Genomic DNA, 21779 nt, shown 5'->3' with positions numbered 1-21779 from the left:
ATTGCTCCGCTACCAAAACTCTGAAGACCGTCCACCCTAAATTGGTTTTTACTGCAATTGGTTCACCTTGATTTCCTTCGCGACTGCGTCTCACTAAGGTGACGCTGGCATGTTTTAATCCTATTAAGATGCGTGGGCGTACTTTGTGGTATGAATGTATTGGTAGTCCTCTCAAGTACGAATGTTTCTTCTGCAGCTCTTCCACTGTCCTTACATCATTGAGATGAAATTTTCTACCTTCACACCCAGAAATGTCAACAGAAACGATTTGGGAGTCAGCTTCGAAGCGGTGTGTACCTCCAGTCCATCTCAAACACAGGGGACTGATGTCACCGGACAATTGAAGATCATTCGCAATTTGCTGGTTCTTCTTCTTTCTTTGTTTTTAAGAGGCTTTAAACTTTGCAGTTCATTTGCCTCTATTTTGCTGGTCCATAAGCGTTAGTGCAGATCCATCATCCAGAAAGGCGTAACACTGAATATGTTTGCTGGCACCATATAGTTGTACTGGGACATAGCGGAAAAGTCCACCATTTGAAACCGTTTGGTGTATTTGAAGATCATGTTCCGATTCGCGATTCGATTGCCTGTTTGTTTCGAATGACGATGCGAGGTCTTTGTGAAGCAAAGGATGATGCTTGAAGGTACAACCATTCTTTCCGCAAACTTTACCGTTGCAGCCTCCTCTATGGTGCTTGAGGCACCTTCGGCATATTCTTAACCCACGCGCTGTGGCCCAACGTGCTTCATACGACAGTGTCTCAAACACCTTACATAACCCGACGTTTTTGCATCCGCCTTTGCAAATTGGACAGTTTTTACGACATCTGTGTTTGCCACATGCGATGATATTTCACCTGAGCTAGCCTGACTAGCACTAGGAACCCGCGTTCTATTTAATGATTCACCGAGGGTCGATGTATCCTCTGCGACAACGAGCTGTTCAGAGTGCGCGTTAAGGTAAACCTTTCCCTTACGATTGCAATGTGGTTCAGTAACTTCACAGGCATCTTCAGCCAACGCATAAATCCACTTATTGAAAGTTACTAAATTGACTTTCCTCAGCGTCCTCTGATGTCTCGCCCAATCAAGTTTCAGAGAAGGTGTAAGTTTATTGATTAAGTCATGAAGTAGCGTCACATCTTTCGTGTAATCTTTCATTCCGCACGCGTCAATTGTGGCGCACAAGTTCTGTACAGCCAAAGCGAAATCGATAAGTCGATCCAGCGAGTCCCCTTTGATGGAAGGCATTGCCAATATCTTTTCTTTGAGAGAGTTTATTATAACCTGAGGTTGACCAAAGCGTAATTTGAGTGCTGCCATTGCCTTCGATACTGTTGAGGGGTACATGAGAAAGCTTCGAACAGCGACGAGCGCATCGTCTTTCAAACAGTTCCGCAAGCGAATCATGTTTTTCTAGTCTTTGTACCCGCACATTGTCGTCGTACTTTCATACGTAGAGAGAAACATTGGCCAATCGTCAGGATTGCCGGTAAACTTGTGGCACTACCTGGCGAGCTGCAATCTGTCCACGAGTAAGTTTATTTTCAGAATGTGTTAAACCGTGATGTGCATGAGAGGTCTGCGTCACTGTGAAGCCTACTGGAGTAGATCGCTCTGGAGGGTTAAACACGACTTACTTTGTTCCTCATCGACTTTATGATTGTTCTCCGTGCATGTCTCGTGGCTACTGCTCGATGTCGAATCATCTTCATCGTGATCAATTGGAATTCCATCATTATGAGCTGTTTTGTCCACAATATTACCCGCATGGCCATCATTTAACCATTCTTCAACTTTTGCTATCGAATGTCGCGTACCAGAGGATCTTGTTTCCGAATCGATTTCGGCCATTTCTTTCAGCAGACTGAACTTCTTTTCCATCAACTCTTTCTTTCGCTTCATTTCTCCCATCATTAGCGTCTCTTCAGCTACAAGTTTTTGGAGTTGTACGGCCAACAACGCTTTTACTGACTTTTTCGATGACCCAGAAGCCGTCGATCCTTCCTTTACCGGCTTTGCAGATTGTTTCTGCGTTTTCTCATGTACTCCATGATTCCTCTCGCCAGCGGTCTTCTGCTTGCTTTTCGTATTATCTGTTTTTTGGGTCTTACTGGATTTCGACTTCAGTGTTCGTTTTCCTTTGGTGCCTATAACCTTCTCTTTAGTTCCAAGAACCTTTTCTTTTGTACCTTTGACCTTTTCCTGAGATCTTTTTGCTGATTCACATTCTGTACAAATCCAGTCTCGGTTTGTTGAGTACTGCATTCTTCTGTAGTGTTCGTGCCAGTAGCACCGGGAGTTTTACCACTTAATAACAATACATGAGTCTCTATTTGGGTTTCTTTATTTCTCCGTTCATCAATCGGATTCTGACCTACTAAATCGAGATTTACATTAGCGGTTTCTTGGTTAGCCATCGCCGTAAACGATTTTAAAAGATGTTGTTTCGGGAAGGACGAACAAATTTCCGTTTTTGTAATAGCTCTATTTAAAAGCAATTATAAAATACTACGGATGAAGCATACATTATATCTGTATATATTTTTTCTGATTTTCAAAACTCACGATTAGTGTTCTCCTTTCTTTTGTACCCTAACTTTCGGCCAACCGTAGCAAGATGATCACCCTGTGCTATTTACGTAACCACCACATTATTGTTTTCTTCATAAATGTAAGGAATGTGTGATCACCTTAGCGAATCGTAATATCTCCTACGCTAACTGTTATACTGGCATATACGCTATCTCGCACTATCGCAGTTTTGAATTATTTGAACTATCTTATTATATACGATCAAATTTTAAATCTTTTGCTCATTTTATCTAGAAATCTGATGGTGACGATGGTGACGGTGACGAACTTCACCGTAGGATTTTGAACAATAATCATCACAATCTATACAATATTTTCTCAGCATACAATCACAATACGACATAAACAAACAAACACAGTTTCGATCTGTTTCGATTATCGCTGGGCAAGGTCGGTATACAGATGGGAGCGCACGAGAACTAAGGTTCGTAACATTATTGAACTATCAATCTGTAAGGTCGTGTACATCAACGAATGTGAAAAGCATGACCAAAACAAAAAAGCAAGACTCTACCACTCACTAACAGATTTCGGGAAGGTTCATAGATTTACTAGGGAACTCACTTTCACGGATAATCCGCACCGCGGATCAACCACTCGCGGATAATCGAGGTTCTACTGTACTCGACTATTTGATAAAAATATTGTCCTCTGGCTAATAACCGCAACAACCACCCAATAATTATGAAAAGACAATAATAAAATAATTCAAATTAAACATAATTTACTTTGCAGCACACTTCCAAAATTCTCCGGTCGAAGATTCGAGGCTTCTGCGCAGCCTGATATACTCAATATATATATATATATATATATATATATATATATATATATATATATATATATATATATATATATATATATATATATATATATATATATATATATATATATATATATATATATATATATATATATATATATATATATATATATATATATATATATCGAGATGCTAACCGAAGACGTCCGCAATTACATACCAATACAACTTTCATATTATTAGGAGACTCGTCAATCCGAAATATAAATGAATAGAAATTATATTTTTATAATTTTTATTTTTATAATGCCTTTTTCATCAAATTCCTATTCAACTTAAGCGAGAAACATGTCACGCATTTAGGGCACGATGGGCCCGTCTCCCATATGTGCAACGACGAACGTGGAAAGACAACGAACGCTATACGCTGCCTATCTACGATAATCTTCCAACAATACTGCAAGAGCAAATTTCGACTCAACTCATAATGCCCGGTAACAGTCATATTTATAGTTCGCTCGGGTTTTTCGAGCGGTAACGACCGAAACGATCGTTTTTACGACCGATCATGATCACCGGCGATGTAAGTTCGGCAGCGATCAGAAACTTGTTGCTTCGACAGGTAGATCGTTTGCTAACGATCTTGAATTTTGCGATTCTCTTTTTCTACCAGCTCGTAAGCAGGGCGATCGCTACAAATAGGAGCGCCTTTGTTATTCGCTCATGTGAGTGCGGGTAGTTAATGATTTTTGCTGAAGCAATGCTCAGCGGCACTCAAGCACTTTCCATTCCTGCTTGTAGGTAATCATTTCAGGTGGGCGCAGGCGCCTCTTTTAGATTACCCTGGTACGTGATACCAGGGTGTAAGCGTTCAAGTTGGATTGTAGTATAAAATGTACTGAATTAGGTTAGCCTCTTTAAGGAAATCCAGAGCGTCTCTTTCTTTCCGTGGTTGTCCCATCCGCAGGGCCTCTTTCCGCCGTGTCCTTTCCGATCTCCTGGCATCCTCGTTTATATGTAATAAAGAAAAGGCCCACTGGTCAGACCTGACCAACAGGCGTTAACACCGTGGCGTCCCATTCAATTCATTTTTTCCAATTACCTTTTCTTATTAACTTTTTTTAAATACTAACGATGTTCACAGCTATCAACAACTTGAACATTTAACTAATCCTAATAAACAAACAACACTTAACATTACTAAACCACACTTTTCTACATATATAAATCAAAGACTTTACACGACGCGCACTTCTATTTCCGGAGACGGTCACCAACAAAAAGAAAGACCACATACAATGGACAAAATAGAACAATGTCGACAGGCCAAATACAATTGTACCCTGTACCTTTGAGCGACGGTACGTCGCCCCATTAATGGCCTCTCGTCTGATCAAACCGGTTAATTGTTAAGTACGCGGGGATGTGTTGCAATAACCCTGTCAATTGACAGATGGCTGATTTTGTTGTCTGCAGTTTTGCTAGCTTTCAGTGGTGGCAGAGTCATCACTTTAGCCAATGGTGAACGACTGTTACACCTTCTCATTAGGTCCTTACCAGCTATACCCATACTGGTAATGAAGCCTCTCCGCCCTTCGTTAGCAAGCCGATCGTCTTCCTCGTTCCCCGGTATTCCGGTGTGAATCCATCATAGGGTCGCACTACTTCCTCTCAGCTGCTCTTCAATTTCTTGAATGATGGGGTGTTTGATATTACCACTCTCTATTATTGAGGACGCTCGCCGAATCCGAACAAACAACGACGCTATTAGCATCGGTAACGCTCTCTACTGCCAACTTAATGGCGAGCGCTTCACACGAGAAGATGCTAAACTCATTGGAGACTCTCATGCTATTCTTAGCATTACGGCTGAGGCGTCATCGGTGACGGACCCGTCAGTATAGACAATGCGTTTGTTAGCAAAGTCAGTACGTAGGACCTCGATCACCACCGCTTGTACCTTCTGGGGGTTATCCCCAGCCCTAACGAACCGTTTTATCCTCCAGCATATGGTAGGAGGAACGGCTCGACTCAACTGCATTGGGCGAGGCAGTATCTCCCCCGTTAGTGTTTAATATTTTTGCCTGGCCCTAAAGGCGCGTCCTCATTATGCCGAATGATGCCGATCGGCCTGTACCAGGCGACATATTCGGTTCTTTATGTAATGTGGACGCCCCATCGGGTGCACGAAGCCGAAGTCCCATCGGATGCACGAAGCCGTCACGAACACACGAAGCACAATGTCGTCAACGCTAATTTACTTCGTTTTGTTTTGGTTCGACTTTCTCGAACCGGACCCACTTGTTTCGGGTTGGGTTCGGTTTGATTCGAGTCGGTTTTCGGCACGTCGGCAAGCCCGGGCGGTACGTCCACATTTAGTCGGGTTTACCGGGCGGCCAAGGCCGATTGGCGTAATGTGGACGCGTCTTAACCCCGTATGGGGTATCAAGCGATAGGTTGGCTGGGCACTCCTACCATCTGAATAGCACATACCATCTCGAAAGGTGGTTCACCTACTTCAGCTAGTAGACTCTTAACCCTTTCAATACGGCAGTGTGCTCCGCTGAAGTGCTACCGCTGTACGGAACTGCGCCGAAAAATATGCACATCGCGATATGCAGTATGACTTTCATGTCTTCTAAAGACGACGCTCGTACACACAGCTCATTGCGCGGATGTCGTCTGTAGACGATACTCGTACACACAGGTTGTCGGGCGGATGTTGTCTATAGACGACGCTCGTAACGAAAGGGTTTATAGGACTACTGTAAAACGCACCCGTGCTTGTGCGAATTCCGTTGTTATAGGCTGATTCCAGCATTTTAGAATATTTATCCGCTTTACTAGCGAGGATGATATTGTACACTAGTCGTGGGATTATCCAGCTTTTGAAAATATTCAAAAGGAAGTCCCGTGGGCTGCCTCTCAGCCTTCTTTTAATCGCTTTTAGAACGTTCTGGTGATTCGCGATATTTTTCTTGGCCAGTTTTGCATTGAGCTTGAAATTCAAGTTTCTATCAATCGTGACTCCAAAGATTGTAGAGTTGTATACCTCCGGGATAGCTTTGCCATTCATAAAAATGGGAGCTTTTTGTGTTCCCCTGGCCCGCCGTCTTATTGACAAAATACTTGATTTCTTACTAGAAATCGTGAAACCAACTTCGTCTGCCCACATCAATACACTCTTGACTGCGCTTTGCAATCGATTCCTGGATGTCTGCACTAAGCCTGATGATATTAGAAGTATGTCATCCGCATAGAGGATAACCTTCACTCCATCAGAGAAGAAATCGAAAATCGAATTCATTGCAACCAGGAAAAGAGCGACCGATAGGACTGCACCTTGGGGAACTCCGTTTTCGACAATTCTCTCGCTGGCGAGGCAATCCACAACTGCTACTTTGAATGTTCTGTCGGTTAGAAAGCTAGCAAGGTCTTCATTCTTCCCGCAAAACCCCAGTTTACAAGCGTTGCCAGAATATGGCGCGCCACACCTGGTAGTAAGCTTTAGTAATGTTTAAGAGAGCACATTGGAAGGTGTTTTCTAAGACGATAAAGAAGAACATAAACGAGAATATATCTGGCTCTGTATGAGCCGTGCATTTGGCAAACTATACGAAAAGCTTTCATATGTTTTCATTTCAATGTGTCTCCTGTTTTGCTCCCTCATATTGGCTCTACCATATATATTATACAAATGATATACATGTATTGGGGAGTAGAACATTTTATGTTATCTTTCAGCTCATTTAATGTAATAAATCGGGATGCCAGAACATGTGCTAAAAATTAACTTTGGGTGCAGAAAGAGAGAAGCTTTAACTTCCTTCCTTACAGCTCAGCGTGTTGCTAGAAATTGTGTATGGAAATCTAAGAGAGATAGATGGATAAAGTTCATTTGTGAAATAAATTCTGAACTTCCTGCTAAAAAGTTATGGTAAAGAATCAATTCACTTAGTGGGAAGACTTTTCAAGAGTCTATCAGGCTGGAAACGGTAGTATTACTACAGATGATACTGCTTGCACTAGTGAAATTATTGCCGACTACTTTGCGGAAATGTCGGCTTCGAGCATTTTTTCTACGCAATTCAAAGAGCTAAAGGAGCGATGTGAAAGGCTTCCTCTCGACTCCCCAAAAGCCAACTCGAATAGGTATAACGAGGTCTATAACCTATCCGAACTTGATTGGGTACTCAGCAGAGTGAAAGGGCAGGCATGCGTTGTGGACGAAATAGGCTACCCCATGCTAAAGCACCTCCCAATCGCGGCGAAATGCTTGCTGCTGCAAGTATATAACAATATTTGGATGCGTGGCATCATCCCTAATGTGTGGAAGACTGGAATCGTAATACTTTTACCCAAGTCCAAAGAGAAAACATCTGGTGTCAGTGGCTATAGACCCATAACGCTACTCAGCTGCGTGGGGAAAGTGATGGAAAAGATGGTTAACAGAAGTCTAACCGAGGCGCTTGCTCTTGGACGAACGGCAGTTTAGATTCCGCCCTGGCAGAAGAGTCGACAGCTACCTAGTAGCACATGTTAAATGTTGGCCCTAATACGTTTAACAATTTCCATAGAGTCGCTATAAAACCGTGGCAATCAACGTGTTAACCGTTTGAGTATGGGGCATTTTTTTGAGCATGCGGATGAGCTTGGTTATATTTATATGAATTGATGGATTGACGCAGAAAAATTCCATCGAAAAATGTATGAGTAGTAAGTGATAGAATTTTAATAAAGAAAAATAAGAAAGTAACACAAGCAACGCAATCTGCTGACAGAGCACAAGTAAACTTGCTTTCCGCGATAAGAGAAAAATGCTTCCGTTCAATTATCTATCCGTGCACCACACATAATGCTTCCGTGCACCACAGCTCACCCGATGACTAGTGATAAGATAGTGATAAGAGAGCCCAAGCGACTACATTCTATTTACAATCGAGAGTGGATGACGTCCACTAGAAGGTATTACACGAATAGAAGAGAGAATGAGCATTGAATGTTCCCCCTCCACGTTTAGCATTCAAGCTTTGAATGTTGATGGTTCACCGACGCCGGTGGGGGTGAATCTTTTCCGGGTTTAGGGGGAGCGTCAAAGATAATGATTGAATTCCAGGATAAAACTGCAGCGGTCGTCGTCTTTTATTCTCTGGGTTAGGATCGATTAATCGAAATGGTTACGAAATGCAGTTGTTATGGATACCAACTGGACAACTAGTGTTGGATTTTTCATTGCTGCGGCAAAATCAAAATTATTACACATTTGTAATATGAAACATAGGAAGCAAGGTCGGGCCATCAAAGTCAATGGTACTCCGATTCCATACGTGAAAAAGTTACGAAATCGCCTTTTACAACTCGCAGTGAAACTGACCTACCGGTTGTGAAACGAGCAGCTGATCTTTCTTTCCTCAGCCTGCCAGGAATTTGTAGCATGAGGAGGCGATCTGGCGTAGTGGTAACATCCATGCCTCTCACGCTAAAGGTCACGAGTTCAATTCTCACTCCCGACATTCTTCCAAAAATGGAAGTAAAAGTGACGAACCAGCCAAATGAGTTGAAAGTCACTATAATACAGTAAAAAAAAGAAAAAAAAAGAATTTTGTAGCATAATGTCAGCAGAAGCATTCGCACTTAAGGTTGCTTTGTCAGAAACTAGTAACCAACCATCATACTTGTTACATACTCGTCCGCGAAGCGTACGGAAGGGTAAATTAAATGACGTCTTAAGCACTTCCCCCTCTCTTTCGACAAGGAGGTGCGAGAATGTCTAAATTTTTCATTTATTTGATTATCGATTAATCGTTGGATCATTTTTCAATATTCGATACACGCCAATAATTGTTTTTCAATATTCGATTCGGGGGTCTCCGTAGCCACATTGGTTGCGCGTTCGCTTAGTAAGCGATCGATCGTGAGTTCAAAACACAGGGCCCCCATTGACCATCTTTGTGTTGTTACAGAATAACTACGTCCAAGCAAAAATCATCAGCGAATGGAGATCGATCCACGGTTGAAATAAGATCGATTCATCCATACAACTGCTCTGCTCTGCAAAAAACATCGGGCTGCTGTTCTATAAATAACTCAACAATGGATCAACGACTGTCTCCGCTGTCCAGTCTTAACTGGATAATGGAAGAACAGATAGAAAACTCTTACGCCTAAATGGCTACTGTGTAAATATGTACCATTTGCAATGGTATAGAAGGGAATACTCTAACGCCGAAAAATGGCAACTGTGTAATGTGCTAATTATAGATGTGGTAAATGTGTTTCATGTACACGATAAAAATTCGGCTCTGTTACAGCTAAAATGCTAATGAGCCTAAAATAAACAAAGGGATATTCGATTCATTCCAATAATTGTTTTTCAATATTCGATTAATCGAGCGAATATTTATGTCTTGTAATAATCACATATCACGTTGTCATTCTGGTCGCGAGGTCTATCGGGTTCTTCTTCTTCTTCTTCAATGGCACTAACGTTCCTAGAGGAACTTCGTCGTCTCAACGTAGTATTACTTACGTCATTTTTATTAGTACTTAGTTGAGATTTCTATGCCAAATAACACGCCTTAAATGCATTTTGAGTGGCAAGCTCTAGAATACGCGTGATCACAGTGCAAGTCGGAAGAAATTTCTTTGACGAAAAATTCCCCCGACCAGAACGGGAATCAAACCCGAACACCCGGCATGTTAGTTATGACGCTAACCACTCGGCCAAGGGAGCACGGTCTATCGGGTTGTCGATGTTAGATGGTTGGATAAAAAAATGTTGGATGAAAAAATTATATATGCTTAACCTAAAAATGCCTTGAGAAAGATTCATTCTTTCATTAACCGCGATTACAGTGGCAACTATTCGATGCATTCATATTTTGATTTTAAATTATTCGATACAAAATTACTCGATTATGATTTTAGATATTCGATTATTTGAATTAATCGAACGTTTAACCGACGTCTCTAGGTGCGAGGATATAAAACGAGCCACCCGATTGTGCGGAGCACTAGGTCTCATTCTGTGTATGTCATTCGTACCGACAACACGTGATTTTTTACTGCTCTCGCTTTTAGCTGTAGTCAGGTCAGTTTTCTATTTTTGGTTTTTTCAATTCTTTTTTTTTACCCGCGCTGGAAGTGGATTCGGCGTCACACGCTCTAGCGTGCTTGGTGGATATCGCCGAGGAATTCAACATGGGTCGTGGACGTAGGACCGAACCAGCCCCGAAGAAGGCGCCAACCAACGCCCCAACGGATGAAACAACGAATCGTCTCCTCCAGAGCAACTTGTACTCGGTACTGCCGGAGAACTCTGAAGGTGCAATCATGAAGGAGCGGATTCCCCCGCCTTTCATCTCCAGGAAAGATGTCAACAACCTCAAAACCGAGCTCACTCAACAGAACCTCCAGCCACGTTACAAACTGTGCAGCGTAGGAACTAAAATCGTGTGCTCCAGCATGCAGGAATATACCAGGGTCGGCTCCTTTTTAAAATCGGAAGGAATTGAATTCTCCACGCACGAGGACGCTACGTCCGCGCTACGAGGACTACCACCATCCGAAGCAACTGACGTTCAGTCTGAACTAATGCAGCGCGGACTGAAACCAATGGCCGTCTATCCGATGACTAGACGAGAGTCAACCAATCAGAGCTGCCGGGATCAGTTGTTTCTGGTCTATTTCGTTAAGGGTTCCAATACTATTGGTGCCCTAAAGGAAATCCAGATCACTTGGGAGCGTTACCGATCGCAGCATCGTGACGTGACACAGTGCCTGAACTGCCTTTGAAACCATATGAAATCGCACTGCGACAAGTGCTCTGGGTCCTGTGGTCAAGCAGATGACATCGATCCGAAATGCGCGAACTGTGGCGAGAATCACCGTGCCACAACCCGCACCTGTACCAAGCAGGCAGAATTCATCGACATCCGTCACAAGTCAACGATAGGAAATCAGCCTGGTCGTCAACGCAGTGCTCGTCTTCCTCCAGCTAACACTGAATCACACTATCCAGCGCTTCAGCCCCGTCGAGTGGTTACGAACCTGGAACCGCTTCCTTTAAATAATCATCGAGCCCCCTCCCCTCCAAACTCTTCAAACAAGCAAACGGTTAAGCCACTCAGCACAAAGTCGCCTCAGCATAGCAGCAAATCAACCAAACCAAGGATCGGCCTGTGTTCCAGGATTGTCGTATGATGGTGCCGCTGCCAGTACGCTTAATGACGATTCACCGTTTACAGCGGAGGAACTGGTAGAAATCATGTCTGAGGTGATGATTATCATGCGCACCTGTCATACCAGAACACAACAGCTTCGAGCCGTTACATCCTTCATCAACAAATATGGACCGTGAGTTTATCAAAGTCGTCAACTGGAACGCTTGTTCGATTGAGAACAAACACATCGAGCTTCTCGATTTTCTCAACTCCAAAGAAATCGACATCGCTATTATTACTGAGACCCACCTAAAGCCGGAGATCAACGTTTACTTTTCCGATTTCCGACTACTGAGGCTAGATAGAACCAGAACTTGGGGCAACAGCAGACGTAACCGGAACGGGATTATCTTGGGAAACGATCTTCAGGAGGGTCACTACAATATCTTGAGTCTTGACTCCCCAACTCGGCTGTCGCGATCCCATGCAACCATCGATTATTTCATCACCAACATGGGAAGCAACGCAACGTCTTTGAGATTTCCGTTTCAGATACAAATCACCTCATTGATCGAAGTCAATTTATTGTTCCAATCAATCAAGATATCACAGAACAATATGAAGGCCCCAGGTTTCGACAATACTTTCAATCTGGAACTCAAAAAACTGAGTGACAGATTCTACCATAATTTAGCATTTCTATTTAATCAATGCCTCTGACTTGGTTACTTTCCCTCGAGCTGGAAGATAGTCATACCAATCCTCAAACCTGGAAAGGATCCTTCTAGGCCTTCTAGCTATCGTCCCATAAATCTACTGTCAGCTATTTCTAAACTTTTTGAAAAAGCTATTCTTTCTAGACTACTCACTATTGCTGAGGAGGACAATGTTTTTCTTGAAGAACAATTTGGATTCCGAAAGGGACGATCCACTGTTCATCAATTGACAAGAGTTTGTAACATTATCAGACGAAACAAGTCAGTTGCAAAAACATCTGCTATGGCATTGTTGGACGTTGAAAAAGCTTTCGACAATGTCTGGCATGATGGCCTGATCTACAAGCTGCACAGATACAATTTTCCGATTTTCCTAGTGAAGATAATCAAAAATTATCTTTCCAACAGAATATTCAGGGTCTCTCTGAATGGCACGAACTCAGATTCATTTAACATTAACGCCGGATTACCCCAAGGAAGTATCCTTGGGTCAATATTCTGCAACATCTTCACATCAGACCTTCCTTCCCTTCCGGATGATGGAGTTCTGTCGCTGTTCGCAGATGACACCGCAATCATTTACAAGTGTAGAATGAGCTCTAGAGCTCTAGTTCTCGCTGCCAAACTTCAGAGAAGCTTGGACGTCCTTCCAGAATAGTTCAACAAATGGAAAATTTGTATCAACGCCGCGAAGACCCAGACCATACTTTTCCCATATTCTAAATCTCCCCGACTTGTGCCGGCTGATGATGTCAAAGTCAAACTTATTGGTACTGCGGTGGAATGGTCTAGTGAGGTACTTACCTCGGCCTCACCATGGACAGCAAGCTGCTCTTTGGCACGCATATTGATAAAATTAACATCAAGTGCCATGCACTGAAAATAAATCGCAACTCGACTCTGTCACTGAAGAACAAGCTTGCTATCTAGGAACAAATCATCTTTCCAGTGATTGTATATGGCGCGCCAATCTGGAAGAGCTGTGCTGTGTCATAAACTGAGATTACAGAGAATTCAAAATAAGATCCTTCGTATGATCTTGAAGAGTCCACCTAGGACACGAAACACTGAGATACACGAGTTGGCTAATATCCTGCCGTTGGATGAAAAAATTAACTGTTGGTAGAAAAATTCAGGGGTTGCTGCCAAGGATCCAACAATCAAATCATACAAAATCTGTACAGCTAGATTATGGTTTAGGTTAAAATTAGTGTAGGTAGGTAGGGTTAATAATTAACATATACAAAACGTATTGAAACGTTAAAAATAAAAATAGGATGACAAAACTCATCATTAACAATAATAAACATATAAAAAAAATAACAAAGATGTAGTGCTAGAAGTAAGGCAGATCACTTATAATGTTAAAACTTTGTATAATCAAAATCCATGTAAAATAAAGAAAACAATTAAGTCAAAAAGTCAAAGTGCAGAGCACTAAGTTTCCATTCAACCATCACCCAGAAAACAAGCAAACAAGTGAGCAACCAGAGCAACAATCAGCGAATTCCAGTAACAGCAAAGAACAAGAAGAAAATAACCACCGAAGCCCAAGCCAGCCTTTAGACGGGCTTCACGGATTCTCTTTTCAAATTATTCAGACAATTTTTTCAATGTTCACCCCCACTAGAACGTCTTTAGAATATTTTCATCTATCACGCATACACATTGGTTTCATGCTGGCAGCTTTCTGCTAGGAGTATTTTTTGTTGAAAGTCGGAAATTCGAGATGAAAGTGGAATAAGTTTTTAGATGCTTTTGATGGTTTTGTGCATCCGTGGTCTAGTGGTTGGCGTCTCACATTATCACGCCGGGTGTTCGGGTTCGATTCCCGTTCTGGCCCGGGGATTTTTCGTCAGATAAATTTCCTTCGATTTGCACTGTGGTCAGGCGTATTCTAGAGCTTGCCCCTCGGAATACATTCAAGGCGTGTTATTTGGCATGACAAATCTCAGCTAAGTATTCATAAATGACGCTAGTTAATGCATACAAGGTTAATGCAAGAAGGTTTTTTAGATAAATAAAAAACTTGAGTTAAATAACGCATTGCGTGTATATGGGAAAACGAGTGGAGACAAACATATGCGCACTTACGACAAATTAAGCCAATCGTCTGCAAATATAACTCATCGGAACAACATGTTCTCACCAGGTTACGTATTGGGCCACCCGACTGACCCACTCTCATGTTTTAGAAAAGAACCTCCCACCAATGTGTCTTACTTACTGTGACTTACTGTGATTCATATACTTGTAGATTGCAGAGGACTCGACGAAATCAGAAAATAAATATGAAATTGATGGCACAATAGCAACTATTCTTGCGAACACCAACAGGCAAGAAGAAGCAATAATAAATTTGAAGATAATTTTAAATTTCCTTCCTTTTCTCGTTCAGTAAATGACACGAATGTCACATTGTGATAAAGTGTCTTAACCCTTTCATTACGACAGTGTGCTCCGCCGAAGTGCTACCCCTGTACGGAGCACTGTGCCGAAAAAGTATGCCTATCGCGCTGGTATGATCGAAGAGCAGTATGAATTTTCATGTCGTCTAAAGGCGACGCTCGTACACACAGCTCGTCGTGCGGATGTCGTCTATAGACGACACTCGTACAAACAGGAAGTCGCGCGGATGTCGTCTATAGACGACGCTCGTAACGAAAAGGGTTAAACCCCATAAAAAGATAGTCATTATCGTCATATCGAATATGGACTAGGTCCATTTCTCGAAATAATACCAAAAAATTCACCGAACATACTTTTCAATTATTTCATTATAACTTACGATGGGTGTCAAGTGGCACTGTCGTGCTGAAACCACATATAATTGATGTTAAGATCCAATTTTGGCCAAAAATTTTATATGTATTTGTGCAAGGTTGTATGAATTTCATTTCGTTTTCACCGTGAGGTGACGTTCGTGATCAGGCCCATAGTATTCCAAAATGTCGCTCATCACTCCTCCGAAATAAAACCAAACCAAACAGTAGTGGAGGGTGTCCCTGGTCTGACCCCCTAAATTACAACGGCCAATAATCACATAAAATTATGTTATTGGTCAGATGGAAACCCCCATGTAGTTCGATAACATTGCATCCGCAAAAAAATACTGCTTTTATGAAAGCAAAACCAAATACGGACGAGCCGTATTTCTTTGTCGATGAGAACGACTGTCATGTTACCGTCAATGGAGAGCACTATCGCGACATATTGGAAGACTATTTTTGGCTAGAATTGGAAGATTCTAACATTATATGTGGTTTCAACAAGGAAGGAAGGTATTGTATTATAGAGAGTTTAAACTTTTGCAGTTCATTCGTCTCTAGCCTTGAGAAAGGCCCTTTGAAAACTCTACTCTATTCTACTCCAGCGCTACCACCTCCGCCCTCTTGCCTTGAGAAAGGCACTCGATCCCTCGCCGTCCAGCTCGTCCAGCAACGATGTTGTCCAGTCGGTGTCCACACAAAGAATGGTTTCAACAAGACGGTGCCATATGCTACACAGCCCATTTTACAATGGAATTATTGAAAAATGAATTTTTTGAACGTGTTATTCGAGAAAAAGACCTGTCAATCGGCCGCCTCGAACAATCGATTTGACGCCATTAGATTTTTTTATGGTGCCATGTCAAATCACTGGTCCATGAAAGCAACTTTAAAAGAGCTCAGAGACAACATCCTACGTGAAATTAGTAACATTCCGGACAAAATGGATGGCCAATCAGAGGAAAATTGGGTCCAAAGGATCAATCGCTATAACGGAGACGTGGTGATTACGTGACCGAAATCAAATTTCATTCCTAAAAAATATATATATATATATATATATATATATATATATATATATATATATATATATATATATATATATATATATATATATATATATATATATATATATATATATATATATATATATATATATATATATATATATATATATATTTATATATATATATACATATGTATATGTATATATATATATATATATATAAATGGATTTCTGTCTGTTTGTCTGGTTCTTATGGACTCGGAAACTACTGAACCGAGCGACATGAACAATTTTGAAGGTTTTCATGATAGTTTGAGACCCCTCCCCCTCTCTAAGGGGGGCTGCCATACAAATGAAATACAAATTTCTGTATTACTCGAGAATTAATCAAGCAAATGAAACCAAATCAGGCATATGGAGGTTTTAGGATGCAATAGATGTTTCTATGGTGGTTAGACACTCCACCCCCCCTCTCTAAAGGGGGGCTGCCATACAAATGAAACACAAATTTCTGCATAACTCGAAAACTAATCAAGCAAATGGAGCCAAATTTGGCATGTGAAGGTTTTAGGGGGCACGGAACGTTTATATGGTGAATAGACACTCCTCCCCCTCTCTAACGGAGAAACATGTTATTTGCAAGTGGTTGAAAAATCTTGAACGAGAATTGTATCTGAAAATAATCTTATATTATAATGATGAGTTTTGGTAGAAGTACTAGGAATTTTAAAGTAAAAGGTAAATTCAACGGGGTCGATTAGAAGATCAATCGATGAACAGTTCTGCGATTGGACTCATGAACTTGCGCTTAGTAAGAAAACCTGAATGTCAGCTAGTTCTTAATAAAAGTCCCGTTAGACGCCAAATAGAATCAATCAATGGAGGATCCTGGGGTTTAATTCGCGATTGTTCGCTATCACTATCGGGTAATTGTTGTACTATTATGAATAACACAAAATTTCACTTACACAATTCGAGACTTACCTGAAAATGCTTTATTATAGCAAGTATGTTTATCAATGAATTTAGCAGCTTCAAAATATCTTCCTTATATTCGCTTTCATCCATAGCACTATATCGTAAAACCATCGCATGTATCTAAAAAAAAATAAAATGATTTCAAATATTTATTCAAAAATCGAATTATAGTTAACTGACAGCATGAATGAAGATGAATGACTAAAACGTCGTCAAATCTGGAGTAATCTGACGGCAATGGGAGTAATCTGACCATAAAAACAATCTGCCGATTATTCTGAAATTTTCATTGCATAGTTTCCTTGCTGGCTGGAAATGTGATTTTTTTGCGACAATATCTACAAAAAAAAGTAGGATTCCAGTACATGTATCATTTCGAACTATGTGAAAGCTATCTCGAGTTTTCCGGTTGCAAAGAATCCCGCCGAAACCATGCACGAGCCTCTACCAAAGTTGCTGGTTGAAAAATAAAATCATGCCAGTACCTGTTGGAACCATCAGGACCATCCAAATTGAGCCTTATTTCGTCACTGAAGATAACTTATAATTGAAGAACTTTTCGTTATGGTTTATAGCGAAATGTATTCTTTTGCAAACATTCTTTGTCATAACAAAGCTGTCGGTTCATGTGAGTTTTGGCAAAACTCAGACGGCTTTCGATGTGAGATGGTGTGAGATTAGGAGTTTTAACCTTTTTTATGCACCAATGGCCGACTGATTAGCGTCTCACGTTACCATGCCGGGTGTTCGGGTTTCGAATCCCGTTCTGGTCGGAGGGTTTTTCGTCAAATAAATTTCTACGGATTTGCACTGTGGTCATGCGTATTCTAGAGCTTGCCTCTCGGAATACATTTAGGACGTGTTATTTGGCTTAAGAAATCTCTACCATGTATTAATAAATGACGCTAGTTAATGCATTCGTTGAGTCGGGAAAAGTTCCACTGGGAACATTAACGCCATTCAAGAAGAAGAAGCCCTCTTTTTGTAAGAACTTTCTACTAAAACTTGACGAATTGTCTACAGGGAACTATTTAAATTGGAATATTGTTTTATTTGCATAAGTGATTTTGTGGTATTCGAAGCGGTTTTAACTATTTCTCGCTTATCCCGGTCAGAGAGTTTCAATTAACGCAGAGCTTTCCTCTTCTTACCGTATCCTAGAGGATTGAGCACTACCTGATGGGTTCGTTCAATCCGACGAGCAATTTCTCTGATACAAACATTTTCTTGATGAAATGCATCGAATTGTCCTTTTTCTCTGTCCGTGAGCACTTTTCCCTTCGTCATTTTTTCAGGTTTATTGATCAAAACAACTAAAACAACTGGTCTTATACAAACTTAACACTTGAAAAACACAAAAATATTTATTTATGCATAGCGCTGTTTGACATATCACACATATCCAAAAATCCTGCAGTGTATGGTAATGTATTACACTATAATATAAATGGAAGCGTTGTTTATTTACAATGCAACAAAACAGCAAGATCATCACATGGTCTTATAGAAGTTGGACAGAGTGTAGCTTCCCTAACCTTTTTAAAAAAACGATAGCATTGGCCATATATCGCCGCTCGCAGAGGAATTGAATCGGGCTCCACAGTACCAGGACTGGGTGTTTTGTGTAAGATTCTATAATACCTGGTCATACTGCCCAAGCAGGTACGCCCATTCTGCCCTGTACATTAAGCTCAATAAAAAATTATCTTTTACATGAAACAGCAAAGTAGCGCAATAAATCAATGACAATTTTCAGAAATAATACTAGTACGAACTGATATAAATACCAGAGTCATAAATTTCAGTATGAAGCGTACATAGCTTTTTTGTTGACTGCTTTTCTTATGTGTTTTTCGTGATAATCAGTCAGTGTGAGATTTCTTTCAATATCTAATAAAACAATTAAATTTGAGAAACGAAATACTTTATAACAGTATTTCTAACACATTTCTAGCATTTTTTTAGAAAAAAAAGTGTTGTTTGTTAAATAACAAGCCCAAACGAATGATAGGCCAGTTTGTTCCGCCTGGTCATTTTACCCCTTTCTACCCTATTATTTCGTACTCGAGGTAAATTGTGATGAACAGACACCAAATTATTTTCATTTATATAAATACTAGCTGACCCGGCAAACTTCGTCCCGCCCAAAATTTGTTTTTGTTATAAATACCTTCAAACATTCACGTTTTCACACTAAGCGCAAATTCATGAGTCCAATCGCAGTACTGTTCATTAATCGATCTTCTAATCGCCCCCGTTGAATTTACCTTTTACTAAAAAATTCCTAGTACTTCTACCAAAACTCATTATTATAATATCAGATTACTTTCAGACACAATTCTCGTTCAAGATTATTCAACCATTGCTAACCATAATAATAATTCAACCATATTGCTAATAACATGTTTCCCCATTGCATGGAATAAATGTTTGATACAGGAAATATGATAAAATGAAGACAAACCTCTCCCCTCTTCACCCCTTGGAGAACATCTTTACATGCCAAATTTGGCTCCATTTGCTTGATTGGTCTTCAAGTTAGGCAGAAATTTGTTTTTCATTTGTATGACAGCCCTCAGACAGGAGAGGAGTGTCTATTCGCTATAGAAACGTGTTGTGTCCCCTAAAACCTTTGCATGCCAAATTTGGTATTTTCTTGATTAGTTTTCGAGTAATCCAGAAATTTGTCTTTCTTTTGTATGGCAGATCCCCCTTAGAGAGGGAGTGGGGTGTCTAACCACCGTGAAAACATTTATTGAGCCCTTAAATCTCCATATACCTAACTTGGTTTCGTTTGCTTGATTAATTCTCGAGTAATGTAGAAATTTGTTTTTCATTTGTATGGCAGCCCCCAATGAGGTACATATCGAGGTGGAGCAGTAGGCGAAGTATATCTGTATTGATAAGCAAAATATCGTGTCGTAATTATTTGCATTCAATATGGAATGTATGTGGAAGAAACAAAACAATGTTGAAAGTACTCACGGTTGCATGATAATTTGAGCCAAAACTCTCATGAAATCATTCATCTGTTTATTTTTTAACACATGACAATTGTATCGTTATTTCGTTTATTTATGCGGTACAAACGTCCAGAGAGCAGACGTATGCTTAGTTCTCGAAAGCAGTAATATTTTCGGTGCAACTTTGATTAATTGGCGATTATTCTCTCACAACATACACACCGACACTGAGAGCGTTCGAAACATCAACCTCATATCGCGAATATAATGAAACTTTTTTTTTCTATGAACGTGGGGGAGTGAAAATGGCACATGGAAATATCACTTTTATCCGTTTTAAATATTCACTGTACGCTATCACATTAGCTTCATATTCACCGGGAACTCTAAGAAAAATTACATTTTTAATTGATAAATTGCTTCCTGAAAATAGCATTTTCACATGGCTTGCGGTGAGAATCAAAGATAAACACAACGATTGACGTCACTATTTGAGAAATAGTTATGGCAGAGCATGCTATGTCGCTCAAAACTCTACCATCTTCATTACCTTTTTTCCAGGACATTGGGCAGCCCCCCTTAAAGAGGGGGTGGAGTATCTTCTCACCATAGAAACATTTATCGAACCATAAAACCTCCATATGCCAAATTTAGATTCGTTTGCTTGATTAATTCTCGAGTAATGCAGAAATTTGTGTATCATTTGTATGGCAGCCCCCACTTAGAGGGGTGGAGTGTCTACTCACTACCATAGAAACATTTATTGCACCCTAAAACCTCCATATGCCTAATTTGGTTGAATTTACTTGACTAATTCTCAAGTAACAAAATGAAATTTTGAAAAAAAAAAATTCTCAATGAAACACAAATTTCTGCATTACTCGGGAATTAATCAAGCAAACGAAACCAAAGTTGGCAGGTGAAAGTTTTAGTGTACATCAAATGTTTCTATGGTGGATAGACACTCCTCCCCCCTCTCTAAGAGGGGGATGCTATGCAAATGAAACACAAATTTCCGCATAACTCGAAAACTGATCAAGTGAACGGAGCCAAATTTGGCATGTGAAGGTTTTAGGGGGCACGAAATGTTTCTATGGCGAATAGACACTCCTGTCCTCTCTCTAAGGGGTGGCTGCCATACAAATAAAACCCAAAATTCTGCATAACTCGAGAAATAATCAAGCAAATTGAGCCACATTTAGGATGTGAGGGTTTTTGGGTACGAGAAATGTTTCTGTGATGGTAGGGCACCCCTTCCTCCTCTGGAAAGGAGAGGGAGTCCCATAAAAACAATGCACATATTTCAATCAAACATGACAATTGAAAATTTTCGGAAAATTCTGCAGGAAAATGGGAAAATTAAAAAAAATCAATTCGCATGTCCACAATTACATATTGACAAGCGTTGTTAATCCATTTGATGTTTGCGGTAACGAAATTGATCTTCGCTCGAAAGTGGAAATGGATTTTAATGCGATAAAACGCATTCATATATCGTCTTCTATCTATATAAATAAAAATGGATCGTCGAATGTGCTGATAAGAGCAATTGTCCGATTCAGGGCTGTCTCAATGAGGTACATATAAGGTGGAGCAGCAGGCAGAGTATATCTGTATTGGTAAACAAAATATGGTGTTGTCATTATTTGCATTCAATATGGAATGTATATGAAATAGACAAAACAATATTTAAATAACTCACAATTTGATGATGTCAGGAGCCATGAAATCTTGTAACTGATTGTTTTTCAATAGATGATAATTGTTTTGTGACTTACTTCCATCATTTAAGAAGCAAAAACGTCCAGAGAACAGGCTTATTCTTTGA

General features: G+C 40.4%; 1 protein-coding gene across 2 annotated transcripts in view; it reads right to left on the bottom strand.

Annotated features, from left to right (window-relative positions):
* The window catches only part of LOC129768002 (armadillo-like helical domain-containing protein 3), a 264660-nt gene that overhangs the window by 14606 nt on the left and 228275 nt on the right, over positions 1–21779 (bottom strand). For both annotated transcript variants that reach the window (XM_055769349.1, XM_055769350.1), the window contains exon 8: positions 16995–17108. In XM_055769349.1, coding sequence (XP_055625324.1) covers positions 16995–17108 — 114 coding nt within the window. The remainder of the gene's footprint in view (positions 1–16994; positions 17109–21779) is intronic.

Source organism: Toxorhynchites rutilus, chromosome 2, assembly GCF_029784135.1.
Source record: "Toxorhynchites rutilus septentrionalis strain SRP chromosome 2, ASM2978413v1, whole genome shotgun sequence".
Taxonomy (NCBI): domain Eukaryota; kingdom Metazoa; phylum Arthropoda; class Insecta; order Diptera; family Culicidae; genus Toxorhynchites; species Toxorhynchites rutilus.
Note: the sequence above shows the minus strand (reverse complement) of the source record. Positions and strands in the feature narration are given on the sequence as shown.